Raw genomic sequence first — 16674 nt, 5'->3', positions numbered from 1 at the left:
GGGACAGAAAGCCAGGTGGCCGTCCCCGGTGGTATTTGGATGCTTAGGAAGAACGTACTTGTTCTTCTGAAGCATAGCAAGAAACTTCTTGAATATATCCATTGATTAGGGTAGGGTGGATTCCAGCCTTGAAATGCTCTTGTTTGGGAATTCATGGAGAAACTGTTTCCCACCATAGTGGTTACTGCAGCCTTTCCATGGTGGTCTGCAGCGCGAACCTTTCTGCCTTCCTCCTCTCCACCTCACGTAGGTGTTCAGATAGCCTGCTCTTTTGCCTGTGCCCTCCATCCAGCCTTACTCCAGCTGCTGCCCATTGACCCCTGTTCTCATTTCATGCTTCCTCCCTTCTTTTTTTTTCCAGTGCTCAGGCATTGTTTAATTGCATGATGCGATCTGGGGAGAAAAGAAGTTGTATAAAGTCACGGTCTGATCTTGTTACTTGCTGAGGGCTTTGCATGAAATTCTAAACACTCAGCTTCTGTGGAAATATGTGGAGAGAGAGTGAGTGTGTGTGTGTGTGTGTGTTTAGAGTTCACTGGGATCGTAAGAACAGTTAGGAATTTTTACCATGCAGGGTCTTGTTCAGGAAAGCACTAAAACATGTAGTTCTAAGATTAAGCAGGTATTTACTTAAAGGAATTAGGGCCCAAATGCAGACAAAGAACAGGGCTCGATCTGAAATGTAATGCCAAAGTTCTTGTTCTTGACTGCCAGGATGCTGCTTCTTGAGAGAAGATCCTAACCCAGAATTATTTTCTTGCAGATGAGAGAGGGCAAGACCACCTTAGGGCTGCAAAACTCAATTTAGTGGATCTGGCAGGAAGTGAAAGACAGTCAAAAACTGGAGCCACAGGGGAGCGGCTCAAAGAGGCCACCAAAATCAACCTATCCCTCTCTGCTCTGGGCAATGTCATCTCAGCCCTGGTCGACGGCAGGTGCAAACACATCCCCTACCGCGACTCGAAGCTGACCAGGCTGCTGCAAGACTCCCTTGGAGGGAATACCAAGACCCTGATGATAGCATGCTTATCTCCAGCTGATAACAACTATGACGAAAGCCTCAGCACTCTGCGCTATGCTAATCGAGCAAAAAACATCAAGAACAAGCCCTCTATCAATGAGGACCCCAAAGATGCTCTGCTGAGGGAATATCAGGAGGAGATTAAGAAACTGAAGGCCATTCTAGCTGAACAGATGAACGCGAATAACTTGCCAGGTAGGAGAGCCCTGGTGGCTCCAAAGGTTTATCTTTGACCAAAAAAAAATGTGCTTTTCCACATACAATGCTCACCAAATTTTGCCTCAACCTTCCCCTCACCTGTTGCAGGAAGAGGTTTCCATTCTAGTAATGTGCTTTTTCTTTACTGTTGCCAAACTGACCTTATTCTACTGGTAAAGAGCATCTGAATTCACTAGCATTTTCTCTAGCTTTCAAGAACAACAAATTTTGTTAAAAAATAAATAAATAAATAAATAAAAAAAAAGCTGATGTGATTCCAATCCTCGATTCTTCTTGGTCATTCTGGCTAGAATTTGGTCAGTCTCAGAGTGGTTTCAGCTGGCAGAACAAAGATGATAAAGAAACAGTAGCGTAAAATTCTTTATAGCATTCAGCCCCTGTTCTTCTAAACCATGGATTTTTTGATGCTACAAGGAAAGTTTTGCTTTTCTAGCAATGTTGCTTACAGAATGCCTTGTCCTCTCTTTGACGATTCAGCCCAGCCTCAGCAGACCCACTCTTTGCTCTGAAGTAGGAATAGCAAACACGGGAATAAATGGGTAAGAGCAGTGTTTAGGGACCTGATCACCTTCTGAGAATTGTACCCTAAAAAGGATAATTTTTATCAGAAGAATAAGGCAGTAATATTTTTTTCTTCCCTTTTCTACCACTTTTCAAAAACAGCTGTGAAGAAAGGAGGCAATTTCCTTGCCTTCTTATCTCTTTCCCAGCTTATTTTATCTTCCAAATCTGTTAGCATAGCCCTGGAAACAGGTCTTCTGTTACTCTGTGACAGAGATTAAATTTATATTTGCTTTCGTATACCCAAAGCTTAAACCTTTCCCCCTCTGCTCAGTGCTCTCTCCTCTCCCCACATCTTTGGAGTCCCATGCCAGTAGGCGTTTTATCAGCACAGATGCTGGCACATGAGTGCAGTTTAAAGGAGCACGCGGATTGAGATATTCTTTGCTCGTAGCCAGGTTCTTTGTTCTGTTTCCAAGCATTCTGAAGACAATCCCACCCAATAATTGTGTGTGATGTTTATTTCTGCTTTGCTTCACAGGCCTTCTACCTGCCGAGACTGCTCACTTGGAAGTGAAGCCAGCTCACCCCCTCAAACCCCAGCTAGATGTTGAAGCAGAGAAGCAGCTGATCAGAGAAGTAAGTCAGAAGGGGCTATGGCCTAGTGTCTTTGAAGCTTGTGGGGTTTTGTAATATTTTTATAATATAATGTAGGGGTGCGTGGTTCAGCCTTTCCAGTATACTTCTCATCATATTTTTTGGTCTTGGGCCTTTTCCTATGGCCAGAACATATGTTGTTGGAGGCCTTATTTACAATAGCATTTATTTCAGTATTACTCACTCCAGTTTGTCTCCAGAGAGGTGGAGGTTCCCAAGATGTTTTGAAGTACACATAACAAAAAGGGGAAATTACGTGTGACACTTAGATTTGTTCTCTAAGAGGAGGAAGAAAAGTAGTACACAAAGACATTGGGAACAGTAGAAGGATGAAGATAAAGAAGGGAGACAGAGCCATGAGGAAGAACAAGGAGTTAAATAAACTTTCTTCTTACTTGTTACAAAACTCCTCCAGGGTATCACATCTGCCTAAGAGAGCAGTTTCTAGGGCTAATTAGTCACCTTTCATCAGTACTGTGTTGATGTAAGTTACGGAAAAATGTGAAGAAAAATAAAGTTTTATTGGGGTGAATGTAAGATATGACCTCCTGTACAGTCAGGAGCAGCACTGTTGCATCAGGCTCTGCTGTGCCTTTCAGGAGTACGAGGAGAAGCTGGCCCAGCTAAAGGCCAGCTATGAGGCAGAGCAGGAGTCTCGTGCCCGCCTCGAAGAGGACATCAGTAACCTGAGGAATTGCTATGATCTCAAGCTGTCTGCTCTGGAGGAGAACCTCAGGAAGGAAGCAGGTGTGGATGAGGAAGGTGGAGGGTGCACAGCACAGGCTGAAAATTCCCTGATGCTGTTCATACACTGTGCTTTGGGAAAGAGCTGAAACAGACAGTTTCTTGCAAAGTCTGCCGCTCTGAAGTGGCAGTGACTGCTACTGCAGCAAGTGCTGCCTGGCAGCAGCAGCAGCCTCTGCTCTACCCCTCCCTTACCAACAGCAGGAGCAGTAACTCTGCCTCCAGGGCCATTCATAAGACTCTCTGTCCCAGTTTGTCCTCTTCCCTCCTCCCCTGACCTCTTTTCCATGTCAGGACCAGCCTGGCCCTACCCTGTAAGCCTTGAGGCAACAGAATGCAATTTTGCCCACGTAGCTGTGAGTTTTCTCTGCCTTAGAGCAGCGTTCCGTTAGAACAGAGGTTTGCACTGCAGAGATGACTGGTCTCAGCAGGCAGCACTCTGTTTTGATCCAATTGGCTTCCCACAACTCACATGCCCAAGATGAGGGTGGCTGCAGCAGTATCTTCCATCGCATACAAATTTGACGCAGCTCCTGGTCTCCTGGTGGATTATCAACACCATCACTTTGCTGGAGGGCAGGTATTCCTGTCACACACCTTTAAGTTGTTGCCAGCTATCCTCTTCATTATTGCTTTTCATTTATACTTCTGCAGTGCCTCAGAGCATGTTTTGTAACATGCTTACGCAGCACCTGTTACCCAATATTAATTCTAGAACCTATATTAATTTTTGATGCTATCACTTTCTAAGGTGAGAGGTTAATTTTTTCCCCTCTGATTACAAGTGTGCGCCTTCCAGGCCTCTGAAATAGATTTTTATGTGAACATGAGGATCCAGGCTCTCCCAGCCCTGTAAATCTGTATTCTTCAGCTGACCCTCTGGGTCTCTGGCTTTTTCTGACCAACGGCATAAGAAGGTAAGTAACAGACTTTTCCTCCCAGACAGACGGCTTTTGACTTTTGGGGAAGATTTTATGTGATGTTTATACTCTATGCAGAGCTCATCACTTACTTAAATTGTGGGTATTTGTTCTTTTATTCTTCAGGTGCTATGAGGACTGAAACTGCTCCTGATGAGACACCTTTGCCTGAAGACTCTGTTGCTGCAGTGGATGAAGAACCAGTATCAGTCAAGGTACCCTTCAGACCGTTTCTCCCTCCTGGGCTGAATATGCCCAAGTGGGTAGCGTCACGCCTCGTCTCTCCCAGTATTCATGCTGCATGTTTTCAGAGCTGCAGCCTTTCATTTCCTCTTGTCCTCAGGATGCAGCAGCGCCTCAGACTGTCCAAGACACTGGTGGTGTGAGCAGGGGGAGTGCTGGAGCAGAGGTGGCTGTCACCACGGAGGGGATTTCAGTGCCTGTAGACCAGCAGCAGGTGCTTGCCAGGTCAGTGACTGTGCTGCTGCTGCTAACTGCCTCCTGTGCATCGCACATTAGCTCATACAGGCAAGAAGCAATCCTGTTCTTGCATGGTAGTACAACTGTTGAGCTTTAGCAGTGTGATCCACACAGCACAAATCTAGGCAGATGTATAGTCTTTATTCCAAAATTATCTTTTGTCCTATTTGGACAGGTAAATAGCTGTTAGCTATGCTACTCTGATGCCAAATGCCAGAATTTTGAGAAAAATCTAGAGAAGTCAGTGTCAGTGGAAGAAAGTGAGTGTGCTTTCTGGATAACAAATCCTGCCTAGATCTTTAGACAGGGAAGTCGTTCCTTCTTTGGATTTTTGCAGGTATAGTTTATAAAGTTGAGCCTGGCTGTTACTGACAGAGCTTAAATGCCCAAAGAACTTAAAGGTTGCCTCCTTTTCCTCTTGGAAAAATGTTCTGGAAGAGCATTTTCTAAATGCTGTAATATTAGTATATGTATGGTAGCAGGTCTTCCTGCCATTCGCTGTGCATCTGGATGGATGTGATTACATCCTCTGTGACTCTTCATTGTCACTGAGATCACTTTTGCCTCATGCATCTGACAATGTTTGCAAGACTTGAGCCAGAATTGGCATCAAAATTATCCAAGAACCAAATTTTAGGGGCAGTGTTAGACTCAGGGCCTGGACCTGATGATTGAGATGTGAGGAGTTCAGCGTCAGGTCTTGTGCTTGGCCAATCTCAGGTGCATCCTGTCTTGAAGGTTTTCCTCCAGGTGAAAGCTGCCTTGAGAGGATTCATTTAGTCAGAGGACAACCCAGCATACTGAGACAAAATGAGGGTTTAGGGCTGTTTCAGAAATCCTGCTGATTTCTATGTTTTGCTCTGTTGCATAAAATATAATGTGCATGGTAAAGTTTGATTCTGAAAAATTCTGTTTTTTAACTAAGTCTTTTCGTTTCACTGTGAGCTCCTGTGACACATGCTTGCTCCTCTGGGCCTCTCCCAGCTGAAGAAGGAGCTATTAAGAAATCTAAAATAACATTGTTTGTAATTTGTGGGCAATTCTGTCTCTTTCTAATGGAGCTAGCTCGAAAGAAACCAATTGTTTTGACTATATATCAAATCCTTTTGCAGTTTTCCTTTTTGTGATAAACAAGATAAAAATACTCTCCCAATTACATTGTTAAAATCAAAAGTTCTCTGCAGGTTAGGCAGGAGGGTTTGATTCCACAGGTATGGGACTTTCAAAGGCGCCTTTTAAAAGCTTTACACATCAGGATGGCTGTGAGCTCTCTGATACCCAGCAGAGCAGGATTCAGTCCTGCATTAAGCAAATGAAACTGAAGGCTACTTGGCAAGTGCAGTGGAGTAGAGTAGCAGGTCATCTCTGGCAGAGAATGAGCCCTTTTGGATGGGTTTGAAGATAATTAAGAGGCTATTATCAGTGGAGCTTTTATCAGTAGTGGGATTTTCTCTGATTTGAGCCAGTGCTGGCAAACCTGAGCTATTTGCTCTGCTGCAGATCCCAGTGCAGACAAAGAGACCAGTTCTGGAGCACAGTGTGCCCTGTCTGAACAGGTATGAGCCACATCAGGGAAAATGGTGCCTAGTGTTGTTCGCAGCATCAATGCAGTGGTTTGAGGGGCAACCTGCCTGGGATCTGAATTCTTCTAATGCCTGGCTGCGGTGAGGGACTCTTGGTTTCAGCACTTTGTCAGGTACATATCTGCCTTCTGGGCAGATCAGTGGGACTAAATCACTGTTGCCCTTAAAAGGTGGAACAAAGCACAATAAAGAGTGGCGGCGTGCTCCCAGACTGCTTTTAAAGAGAACAGCACTGTTCAGATGATGCTGTGCAGTGTTTCACTGTACCTCAGACTACTTACAAATCCCCTTGCGCTCCTGGTGTGAGGTACGAGGGTCTACTTGGATGGTGCTGTAAGAACACAGGGGAGCCCTGACTCTCTAGGGCTTTTTTTATACCCGTGCTAGAGTGTATGGCGCCATGCAGTGTGGATGTGGGCCCTTATTTGAAGCCAATCATCTTGTGTTTGCACCCAGGCAGTGATGCTGAGGTAACCCATGCCATTAACTCTGGCTGATGTTGTCCCAAGAAAAATTGTGGTATGGCTTGTAGCCATGCCACTTCACTTTTCACCATTTAAAATACGTTTTCATCATTTTGGCACCCTCTGCGTATGCTTTGAGAGACTTTCAAAACAAGAAATAATAACTGAATGATAAATTCCATGAAACTTTTTTTTCTTTGAGTATAGATACAGATTTTCAGTCTCACATGATGACAGAGGTGATCAGAATAACCTGTGTTTCTGTCACTAGAAACTCCATATGAGTATACATGACGGAAACTGTTATTAAAAGTGGAATTTGCCATGATTACTCAGGGCAGCAAATCTCTGCAGAAGTCACTATTTCTGTATTGCATGGTCTCAAGTGTCATTCAGGTAAGGAAGAGCATCCTTCACAGCTACACAAATGTTTCTCAGTACTGCTCAGCTAAGAGAAGCATTTGTCTTTCCCAGGCTGCAGATGCTAGAGCAACAGGTGGTAGGGGGGGAGCAGGCTAAAAACAAGGACCTCAAAGAAAAGCATAAACGCCGGAAAAAGTATGCAGATGAGCGGAGAATGCAGCTAGTGACTGCGCTACAGAAATCTGATGAGGACAGCAGCGACTGGGTTCTGCTTAATGTCTACGACTCCATCCAGGAGGAGGTTCGAGTCAAGAGCAAACTTCTGGAGAAGATGCAGAAAAAGGTGAGCCTGCAAAAGCTGCTCCTTCTTATCCCTGCTTAAGATTTAGGGAGCATCCAGTGGAGTTAATCTCAGGATGGCTTTTTTACTTCTTAGTTCAATGCATCCGCATCCATCTTTCCTCCTCTGCTTACCTTTTTTTTTTTTTTTTTTATGCTAATGTTTACAGAATGAGTCCAGCTGTGTAATATTTCATCTGTCTGCATTAGTACTCACAGTGCTTGCATGCATTTTTATGAAATGTTGGATGGAACTGCCCTCACTGAGCTGTTCCACAACTCCAGCCTTCTCAAATCCCTACCCGAGGGCTTTAAAATCCGGTCTCTTTATTGTGTAACACGCTGCCCAGAGGAACATGTCTGTTCATGGGAGAGGATGCAACTCCCTCTGCTGACCTATGCAGCCTATTGCACAGCTTGCTACATCCTCAGCAGCCCCAGTTCTCATCACACAAGAAATTACAGTGTGAGAAGTTCTCTAGGAAAACAACAAACAAACAAACATGCAAATATTATAATATTTATATATATAAAAGCAATGCCCTTAAATACTAGGCATGCTTGAAAATAAGTTTTGCTCTGATGGTATAAAGCAGACTTGGAGGAGCTTCAAAAAATGTGTGTATATGCAGCCAGAAATCTGCACGTGAAGGATTTGATGTATTTAGGTTATCAAAGTAATATGCCACCCTTTTCATCCAAGCTAGAAACACCCACAACTTTATTAGCACAGGACACGGAATATACCTGGGGGTTTAATTTTAAGACTATTTGAAGACTCAGTAATTTATAGTTTGATATGACAAGTCTTCCATTAAAACAGATGTGGAATGATCTCTCCAGATAAATCTCATCCTAATTCTTAATTATAAATTAAAAAGCTTTCCAAACACTGATGAAGCTTTTGTTTTTAAGAGTGGGAGGTAACAGTAAGTGCTTATTAACTGTTTTATCTTTTGAATTTTGTTAAATTGCTGGCTTCAGTTGAGCATAAATCCAGATCACAGAATCCTTGTAGCATTTTTGTTTTCCACCGTTGCTTTTCTGTAAGCACTTCCTCGTTCTTGTGTAAAGGGACAGTGAAAGTAGAAGTTGTTGATCCACTTTCGCCAAGCTGTTCATTTTCGTGTAGCATTGTCACCTCCCTCTTATTTGCCTTCTGAGTAAACCATCTGACTGATTTCCATCTCTGCGCCTAACAAATGTTTCTGCTCGCAGTAACCCACGGTCCTCTCTCTTTTATAACCCCAACTCGCCATTTTGCTTTTATGACACAGCTGCAGGCTGCTGAGACCGAGATCAAAGATCTGCAGTCAGAGTTTGAGCTGGAGAAGATCGATTACCTCAACACCATCCGCCGGCTGGAGCGAGACTCCATGCTCTTCCAGCAGCTGCTGGATCAGGTGCAGTCCCTCATCCGGCGTGACTGCAACTACAGCAATCTGGAGAAGATTAAGCATGAGTCTGTCTGGGATGAGGAGGCTGGCTGCTGGAAAATTCCAGAGCCTGTCATTCAAAAAACCCACCTGCCCGCAGGTAAGAGGAGCATCTGGATCGTACCACCACACGTAGCTTCTTCAGAGCTCACCAGCACGTTGATACATGGTGTTTGGACTGCACTCACATGTAAAACGTTCCACGTATAGCTGAGGCTTTCTAGGAATAATTTAGTGAGGACAAAGCTGCCTGTTTCTAGGTCTGCACAAATATTTGTGCTGAGTAGGTGATATGGGTTGGGAAGCAGGCACAGGGCTCCCCACTAAGCTGCCTGTGTTCGATAGCGCAGTCCTCTGCATGCCTTCTGGGCAGAGTGAAATCACAACTAGTGTTTAAACAAGTAAGATGCCCTTTTTAAAGCTGTTCCTCCTAGGATCTGTACACTTCACATTAATGAATACGTCCTACAAGGGTGATACTATAGGACCTGTTTCAAACCTTTAGAAGCTAAAGTGAGATGACTTTCCTGAAGCTTCACAGCAGCATTTAGTTGATTGAGAATTAGAATTCAGCGTCCTTGTGTAATTCCAAGGTATGAGTTGCCTCAGCCTTGGAGATGCGTTGCCATTCCTGCAAGACAAGAGCTGTTGAACCATGTGCAACTGCTTTAGCTGATCCATATCCTAAACCACTCACTGGAGATGAATCACTGTACGGCTCCTCCAGGCATCTGTTATCCTAATTATCAGTGATTTGAGCAGTGGTGGGGATCAGGGAGTGCGTAATTGTTTTAGAGATGACAGCCCTTTAATGCTGTGCTTTTCTCATAGCAGTTCCAGCACTGCCACAGTCTAAATCTGCCAGAAAGAGCCCTTCAGCTGAGAGTGGAGAACCAATGGTAAGCTGTATTTCTCCTCCTGAGGCCCTCAAAAGTCCTGCTCAGACATCACCACGAGACATGGCCATGGTTTGTGTGCTGTGGGCAGAGTTAGGTGACTGCCCAGGCACGTGCTCACAGCTGGTGTCAGCCAGCAGGTTTAGCAAAGGACCCTTGAAGATGCGTGTCAGGCAAGAGCTGACCTTGTTCTCAGACAAGAAATTGTTCATTTTGGGCAATTCACCTCCTGGTCTGGTAGCAGAATTGCTTTTATTGCTTTAACTTTGCATCACTCACAGCTTTGCCCAAACCAGGCTTGACCGTGTAGCTGGTACGTGCGTTTCACTGTGTCACTCTGCCCAGGAGCTTGCTTTTTTATCCAATTTACTGTAGTTTGTGGTATTTCTAAGCCTTAACCCAGGATACCTGTGTGTCTAAGGGCTGGTACAGAGTACAGCGCTGCTGACGGTGCTTTCTGATTGCAGCAAGAGGAAGACCGCTACAAGCTGATGCTGAACAGGAGCGAGAGTGAGAGCATTGCCAGCAATTACTTCCGATCCAAGCGAGCCAGCCAGATTCTTAACACTGATCCAATGAAGAACCGAGGTAAACACATCTTTGTGGTCTTTTGTCTGATATATTGTGGGCATTCATATTGTTTTTTCAGGAATAAACCTCATGGGGTGCTAATTCTCTTGGGAGCACTATCCCAAGCCTGCAGCATTCTCCTACAGATTGCTATGGACGTAATCTTAAGTCACAAGTGTGATGGACATGGTGAAAATTGGTGTAGGGATAATTAAATAGGAACATTCAAAAACTTGGTTGGTGATACATACAGATCCCTTGAACTTAACAGGAAATTTCTTGCAGGATGAGGTCTGTTCCTGTTTTTAATTAAAAATGTTAATTTCATTGATAATTTAAAAATAGCTGTAGAACCCCAGAGTGTTGCTGCACCTACTCACAAAATAGGTGTTGTCAGCCAGCAGGAGATGTAAAGCGTTTTACCCCTGGACAGGGGCTACACAGGACAAAAAGTAGCACGTGGAGAAGAACGGGGCTGGGGGAGGGATGTGTTGGCCCCATACTGGTCCCAGATGATCTCTGTGGCAGAACTAAGTCCACTCCAGGATCGTGTGTGTGATGGCAGCTTCCGAGAGCAGAGAGCACTTGCTTGGCTCCCTCTGCCCTTGGGAAATCTGCCTGGGGCACATTGATGAGGACGTGGAGAACATTGCTGGGAATAAATAGGTTCAGAGAATTGTTGCGGTTGGAAAAGACCTCCAAGCTCCTGTGGTCCAACTGTCCCCCAACCACTACTATCACCCACCAGGTCTCACTTTTCCTTAACCAGCCTTGAATTGTGTTACTGCCCTTTTTTGCCCATGTTTCTCTCCTCTCCAGCTCAGCCCACCGCTCCCTCGGGGCTGAACGCCGCTGTGACCAGCACCTCTGCCACGCTGCTGCCCCAGCCCCGTCCGTTCCGCCTCGAATCCCTCGACGTCACACCACCGGCCTCCAAAACCACGCGGAAAAGGGGCAAAGGCGGCATGGCCAGCGACACCTCCTGACTGCGGGGTTGGGATGTGGGGGGACTGCGGGGCTGGGGGAGCTGCGCGGGGCCTGGCGCTGTAATTCCACCCCAACACGGACAGCGTTGGCTTGGGGCTGCTGAGTGTGTGTGTGCGGTGCGGGCAGCCCTGTGCCTGTCTCCCTGCTGCTCTCCTCCTGCCTCTTGGCCCCTCTCCTGCTCAGATCCCTGCCCCCGGGGTGTGTGTGGCGGGGGGGGGGCGCAGCGGCGGGGCCGGGTCTCGAACCCGCGTCCCCAGCCCCTCACCGCCCCCCCCCCAGCTTACCCCGCGTCCCTGCTTCGGGCCGGGCCGGAGCCCCGCCTTGATTGGCCGGCGGCGCGGAGCTGTCTGCCGCTGATTGGACAGCGGCGGAGGCGGGCTCGGAGCCGATTGGCCGCCTGCCCTCGGCCCGCCTTTTCCTGAGGAGCCTGGCGCCGGTGAGAAGATGGCGGCGGCCGCGGCGCGCCTGTGGTGGCTGCTGGCGGCGGCGGCGGCGGCCGGGGCCGGGCCCCGCACCCTGGTGCTGCTGGAGAACGGCAGCCTGCGGGACACGCACTCGCTCTTCTTCCGCAGTCTGGCGGGTAGGGGCGGCGAAGGGGCTGGGGGGCGGCGGGGAGGGGCCGGGAAGGCGGTGGCGGCGCTGAGGGCCCTCAGGCGGCCGGGCCGGGGCTGAGCGCTGCGTGTGGCGGCCGCAGACAGGGGCTTCGAGCTCACCTTCCGCACCGCGGACGACGCCGGGCTGTCCCTCATCAAGTACGGGGAGTTCCTCTACGACAACCTCATCGTCTTCGCGCCGTCCATCGAAGGTGAGCGCGGGGGCAGCGCTCGGGGGGCGCCCGGGGCCGGCTGAGGCGCCAGGCGGGGAGTGACGGAGCTGCGGTGTGTGTGCCCCTGCAGATTTCGGGGGGAACATCAACGTGGAGACCATCACCGCCTTCATCGACGGCGGAGGCAGCGTCCTGGTGGCTGCCAGCTCGGACATCGGTAAGTGCCAGCCCTGGTCAGGGGGTGAGCAGCAAGCCGAGGGGGGGTCAGCAGCAAGCCAGCGGGTTTTGGCTGCTGCTTGTACCGAGTTCCTGCCCTGCGCGGGCTTTGCAACCATCAAACAGTTCGTTCATCCTTACCCAGAGCTCCTGCAGAAAAATAAACAGGATGAGAAACAAAATGTGTTACCTGATAGGCTTGTAGGGCAGCGTCCTTCAGCTCTGCATTTGGCAGATGCACCGCAGAAACACATGCTTGGGAAGGAAACGACTTTCTACACTCTTTGTGGAAGGGGGATTTAACTAAACAGTACTTCACGCATGTAGCTTCTTGTGGTGAACAGCAGGGTCTGTACTCTGAAGAAATGGTGATAGTTCTTGGGATAAAAAAAATATGTTCTTTGTTCCTATTCTAAATGGGAATTTAGCAGAAAAAGGTTGTGATGCTCAGGGTTTGGCCAGTAGAGTGCCAAACGTGTCACTTTGAGCTGAATTTACTTGTTATTTTGAGCGTTGAGACTGTCACTGTGACCTTCAGAGTATGGTGCATAACAGAGAATCCATTTTCTCCTTTTAGGTGATCCACTGCGAGAGCTGGGCAGTGAATGCGGGATAGAATTTGATGAGGAAAGGACAGCTGTTATCGACCATCACAACTACGATATATCAGACCCAGGCCAGGTAAATGTGTATTTGCTTGTTCTGGGCTTTGTTAATGAGAACAGATGTGGAAAAGTTGAGAGATGAATATTCTGTTCTTGCTTTCCTTTTTTTCTTCCACCCATTCTCTCCTGTCCCAGCTTGTTCCTAAGAAAGTCATAAGTGGTGCTGTTTAACAGTGTCCGGTCATGCTGCAGTCAGAGCGCTGACATAATAGCACAGAGCTGTGTGCATGCTGCCTTTTAATTCAGCTGTAATCCAAAAACCGTTCAGTTTTGATTGCCTGTAAAAACAAAGTTAACTTTCAAGCAAAAAAAGAAGCTGTTGCTTGCTTTTCTAAAACCTGAAAGTTACTGAAGGTGCATAAAAATGCATTTGCCCGTGCAGTGCATTTATGCAGATCTCTTGTTTCCTCCAAGCACACGCTCATAGTCGCAGATGCTGAGAATCTACTGAAGGCTCCCACCATCGTGGGGAAAACGACGCTGAACCCCATCCTCTTCCGAGGAGTTGGGTAAGTGACCTGCCACGGGGTGTGGACAGGGAGGGTGTTGGGGCAAGGTGACTTGCTGGGGAAGCAGCACAAAAATCTTGGTGTTAGTGTGAGCGAAGGGCAGGGTGAACTCCTAACGTGAGAAATCTGTGTTGATTTCGAATCACAATGAAAAGAAAATCTCCCAGGCAGCTTAGATCTTGACTTGGTGATGTTTCTTAATAGAAGTTAATGAAGCTTGACTGAATACCTTGAGAAAGTAACTCGTTTCTGTAAGGGTGCAAGTTCTGCAGCTGTCTCACCACATCCAAGGGTGAGAAGGTTTGTGCAGCCTAGTTGGTGCCTGCACATTCCCGTGGCTGTTCATGCTGCTCATTTTCCCTCTTCCTGCAAGGATGGTGGCTGATCCTGACAACCCGCTGGTGCTGGATATCCTGACCGGCTCTTCTACCTCTTACTCCTTTTTCCCAGATAAGCCCATTACTCAGGTATGTTCGCTGACTTTCTCTTCTTCTGGGCTGTACTACTTTGTTGAAATCCCTCACATTTCAGCAACTTGGAAGAAAGCACTTGTGGTGACTTTGAAAGTCACCTGCTTCCTGATATCTCCCTGGGAATTTTTCTTCCTCTGTGCTTTTTGTTGGTGACAAAATATCCAGCATGAATGATACTTTAGAATAAGTATCAGCCTAGATCAAAGCATATCCTCTTTAAAGGGCTTCATCCCAGGCAGAGAGGGTAGGAATAAAATGCTATGGATCCCATTCCTTGTTATTCTGAGCAGTTTCTTATCTTCTGTTTAGCTGTGAAGCATGCTCCCTGTGGTCAGACTGTTCCACCTCGAAGCAAACCTGTAGCAATAGTGAAATCAGATAACTTGGAGATTGACAAGCTCTTCTTTACTCGTCCATAAACTGGCTAAACGTCTTTTAAATGCTCCTTTCCAGTATCCACATGCGGTTGGGAAGAACACCCTTCTGATCGCAGGACTCCAAGCAAGGAACAACGCTCGTGTTGTTTTCAGTGGCTCTTTGGATTTCTTCAGCGATGCCTTCTTCAATTCTGCTGTGCAGAAAGCTACTCCTGGCTCCAAGAGGTGCACTAGCTTCTGGGCATTCCTTCCCAAGGAATATTTGGGGAGTTGGAGGCAACAGGCAACAAAGTTTCCTGCTGCGGGAAACAGCAAAAAGTTTTAATGCAAATAGGGTGTGATCCAATGCTTTGGCCTTGAGGGATGAAGTGCTTTGTAAAATAATTCTCTGTTAACCCAGGATAGCTTTTTCTTGCTTTCAGATCTGTTCATGGCTTGTTTTTTGGCATGTGTTGTGTTTTTTAGAGTGGCTGCCATACTTTCTTTGCATTCCTTCATCTCTAGGTACTCGCAGACTGGTAATTACGAGCTGGCTGTTGCCTTGTCGCGCTGGGTGTTCAAGGAAGAGGGCGTGCTGCGCGTTGGAGCTGTGTCTCACCACCGTGTGGGAGAACTTGCACCTCCTAATGCCTACACCGTCACCGATCTCGTGGTAAGGCTGCGCACAGGGCGGCCTGCTTGGAACAGGCTCCTGTCGTGTGGGCAGGAAGAAACCAGGAGCTGAAAAGTGTAGTTGGATCCCTTTTCCTACTGCTGTAACATAGATATTTACTTACTCTCTGGCTAGTGAGAGCTGCTTCGATTACTGATCCCTAGACTGTGTTTCCCAGAGGGATAACTTACCTAACCAGCTTTGGAAAAAGAAATCTGGGAGAACTCCCTGGTCACTTCAGGCTGTATCCCTTCTGGAGTCTTCTGCTGGGGTCCAGGTGTGTTTCCAGGCATCGCTCCTGACTCCTGTTCATGTACGGGTTTGTTCCAGGAGTACAGCATCGTAATTGAAAAGCTTTCTGATGGAAAGTGGGTTCCCTTTGACGGAGATGATATCCAGCTGGAGTTCGTCCGCATCGATCCGTTCGTGCGGACTTTCTTGAAGAGAAACGGTAGGTTCCCCTCACCTCTCCAGACCCACGTCGAGATGTTTTCTCCTCGGCATGGCAGCACCGTAGCAGGAAGACCTGTGAAGGCTTCCACAGCTTCTGTCTTCCAATTGCTTGTGTCAGTTCAATGTTGCGACTCTTTCTTAGGTGGCAAGTACAGCGTGCAGTTCAAGCTGCCGGATGTCTACGGAGTGTTCCAGTTCAAAGTGGATTATAACCGCCTGGGTTATACCCACCTCTACTCCTCTACCCAGGTCAGTACAGTGGGAATGAATCATGCAGGAGGAAAGGGATATCTGTTAAGTTGTTACTGAGATGCAAGGTACTTGAATGTACGTGGAGTTACAGCACTTCTGACTTTTTTATTTTCATTTTGGGGTTTGCAAATGAGCTGTGCATGAAACTAATTGTGGTTACCCCTTCTTTGGACAAGTGTATAGTTACTGCAAATGCCCGTGCAGAGAGCCTTAGCATTTTGTAGGCTTGAACTGAGCAAGTATTTCCTCCAGAGTAGAGCATTTGGAGCTTTAAAAATATGTGGGACACATGAGAATGTTTTTGGGATCAGCTAAAAGCTGCGGTTCAGCCCTAGAAACAAATAGTCCCCAATTGCCTTTTCAGTAACCTAACAGGTGCTGAGGAGCACAGGGAGTCAGAGGTGCGTGCAGGGGATTATCTTGATCCATTACTGGGTCCTACCAAACTCAAAAGGAATGCCACCTTTTCTCCTAGGTGTCCGTGCGTCCCCTCCAGCACACGCAGTACGAACGTTTCATCCCCTCGGCGTACCCGTACTACGCTGGAGCCTTCTCCATGATGGTGGGCCTCTTCATGTTCAGCATTGTCTTCTTGCACATGAAGGAAAAGGAGAAATCCGACTGAGCTCTCCCTATGGGAGGAGGAGCCTTTTCCCTGGCACCGTGTGGAGAGGGGCAGCACTCGGGGCCCTTACAGTAACTGTGTGAGGACTGGTAGGTGCCAGACTGGTTTGGGGCTTTTTTTTTTTTATTACTATTATTACATATGGGTTGATGAACAAGAGAGAAAATGAAGTAAAACGGGATTTGTTGAAACGTTTGCAAACACGGAAATGTGACAGCTCAGGTCTTGTTGCTCCTTGATTGTTTCTCAGTGCTGCTGTTCTGTTTGCCCCACCCTGTGGCTGGAATGATTTTGAGTTGAGATTAACTCCATTTTCAAAATAAAGTCTTGTTCCTCTCACCGTGTACTGAAGTGAGTGAATTACTGAGCAAAACTCTGATGAGGAAAGCCCACGGTCAGCATGTGGGAGGAGGTTGGAGGGGAGCGCTGCCTGTGCTGCTGAATCCTCCCCTGCTCCTGGTGCAGAAAGCAGCGGGTACAGCGGGGGTGATGTACGGCACGGGCTG

General features: G+C 47.2%; 2 protein-coding genes across 9 annotated transcripts in view; both read left to right on the top strand.

The window, feature by feature from the left end:
* Positions 1 to 11275, top strand: part of KIF17 (kinesin family member 17) — a 28375-nt gene extending 17100 nt beyond the window's left edge. For 7 of the 8 annotated variants that reach the window (XM_038166593.2, XM_027443111.3, XM_072026783.1 and 4 more), the window contains 10 exons: positions 764 to 1216; positions 2283 to 2380; positions 2998 to 3145; positions 4189 to 4277; positions 4406 to 4530; positions 7064 to 7295; positions 8569 to 8827; positions 9559 to 9626; positions 10091 to 10211; positions 11013 to 11275. In XM_038166593.2, coding sequence (XP_038022521.2) covers positions 764 to 1216; positions 2283 to 2380; positions 2998 to 3145; positions 4189 to 4277; positions 4406 to 4530; positions 7064 to 7295; positions 8569 to 8827; positions 9559 to 9626; positions 10091 to 10211; positions 11013 to 11179 — 1760 coding nt within the window. In that variant the 3' untranslated portion in view covers positions 11180 to 11275. The remainder of the gene's footprint in view (positions 1 to 763; positions 1217 to 2282; positions 2381 to 2997; positions 3146 to 4188; positions 4278 to 4405; positions 4531 to 7063; positions 7296 to 8568; positions 8828 to 9558; positions 9627 to 10090; positions 10212 to 11012) is intronic. The other variant, XM_027443113.3, reaches the window with a different exon arrangement.
* A 312-nt stretch (positions 11276 to 11587) lies between these two features.
* DDOST (dolichyl-diphosphooligosaccharide--protein glycosyltransferase non-catalytic subunit) lies at positions 11588 to 16507 on the top strand. The gene is made up of 11 exons (XM_027443143.3): positions 11588 to 11760; positions 11875 to 11985; positions 12077 to 12163; positions 12740 to 12843; positions 13242 to 13336; positions 13710 to 13803; positions 14263 to 14411; positions 14691 to 14838; positions 15169 to 15289; positions 15434 to 15540; positions 16019 to 16507. Exons 1-11 carry the CDS (start codon positions 11625 to 11627, stop codon positions 16166 to 16168), a joined length of 1302 nt encoding a protein of 433 aa, XP_027298944.2. The 5' UTR covers positions 11588 to 11624; the 3' UTR covers positions 16169 to 16507.
* Positions 16508 to 16674: the final 167 nt, after the last annotated feature.

Source organism: Anas platyrhynchos, chromosome 22, assembly GCF_047663525.1.
Source record: "Anas platyrhynchos isolate ZD024472 breed Pekin duck chromosome 22, IASCAAS_PekinDuck_T2T, whole genome shotgun sequence".
NCBI classification, from domain to species: domain Eukaryota; kingdom Metazoa; phylum Chordata; class Aves; order Anseriformes; family Anatidae; genus Anas; species Anas platyrhynchos.
The sequence above is the reverse complement of the archived record's forward strand: the minus strand, read 5'-3'. Positions and strand labels throughout refer to the sequence as shown.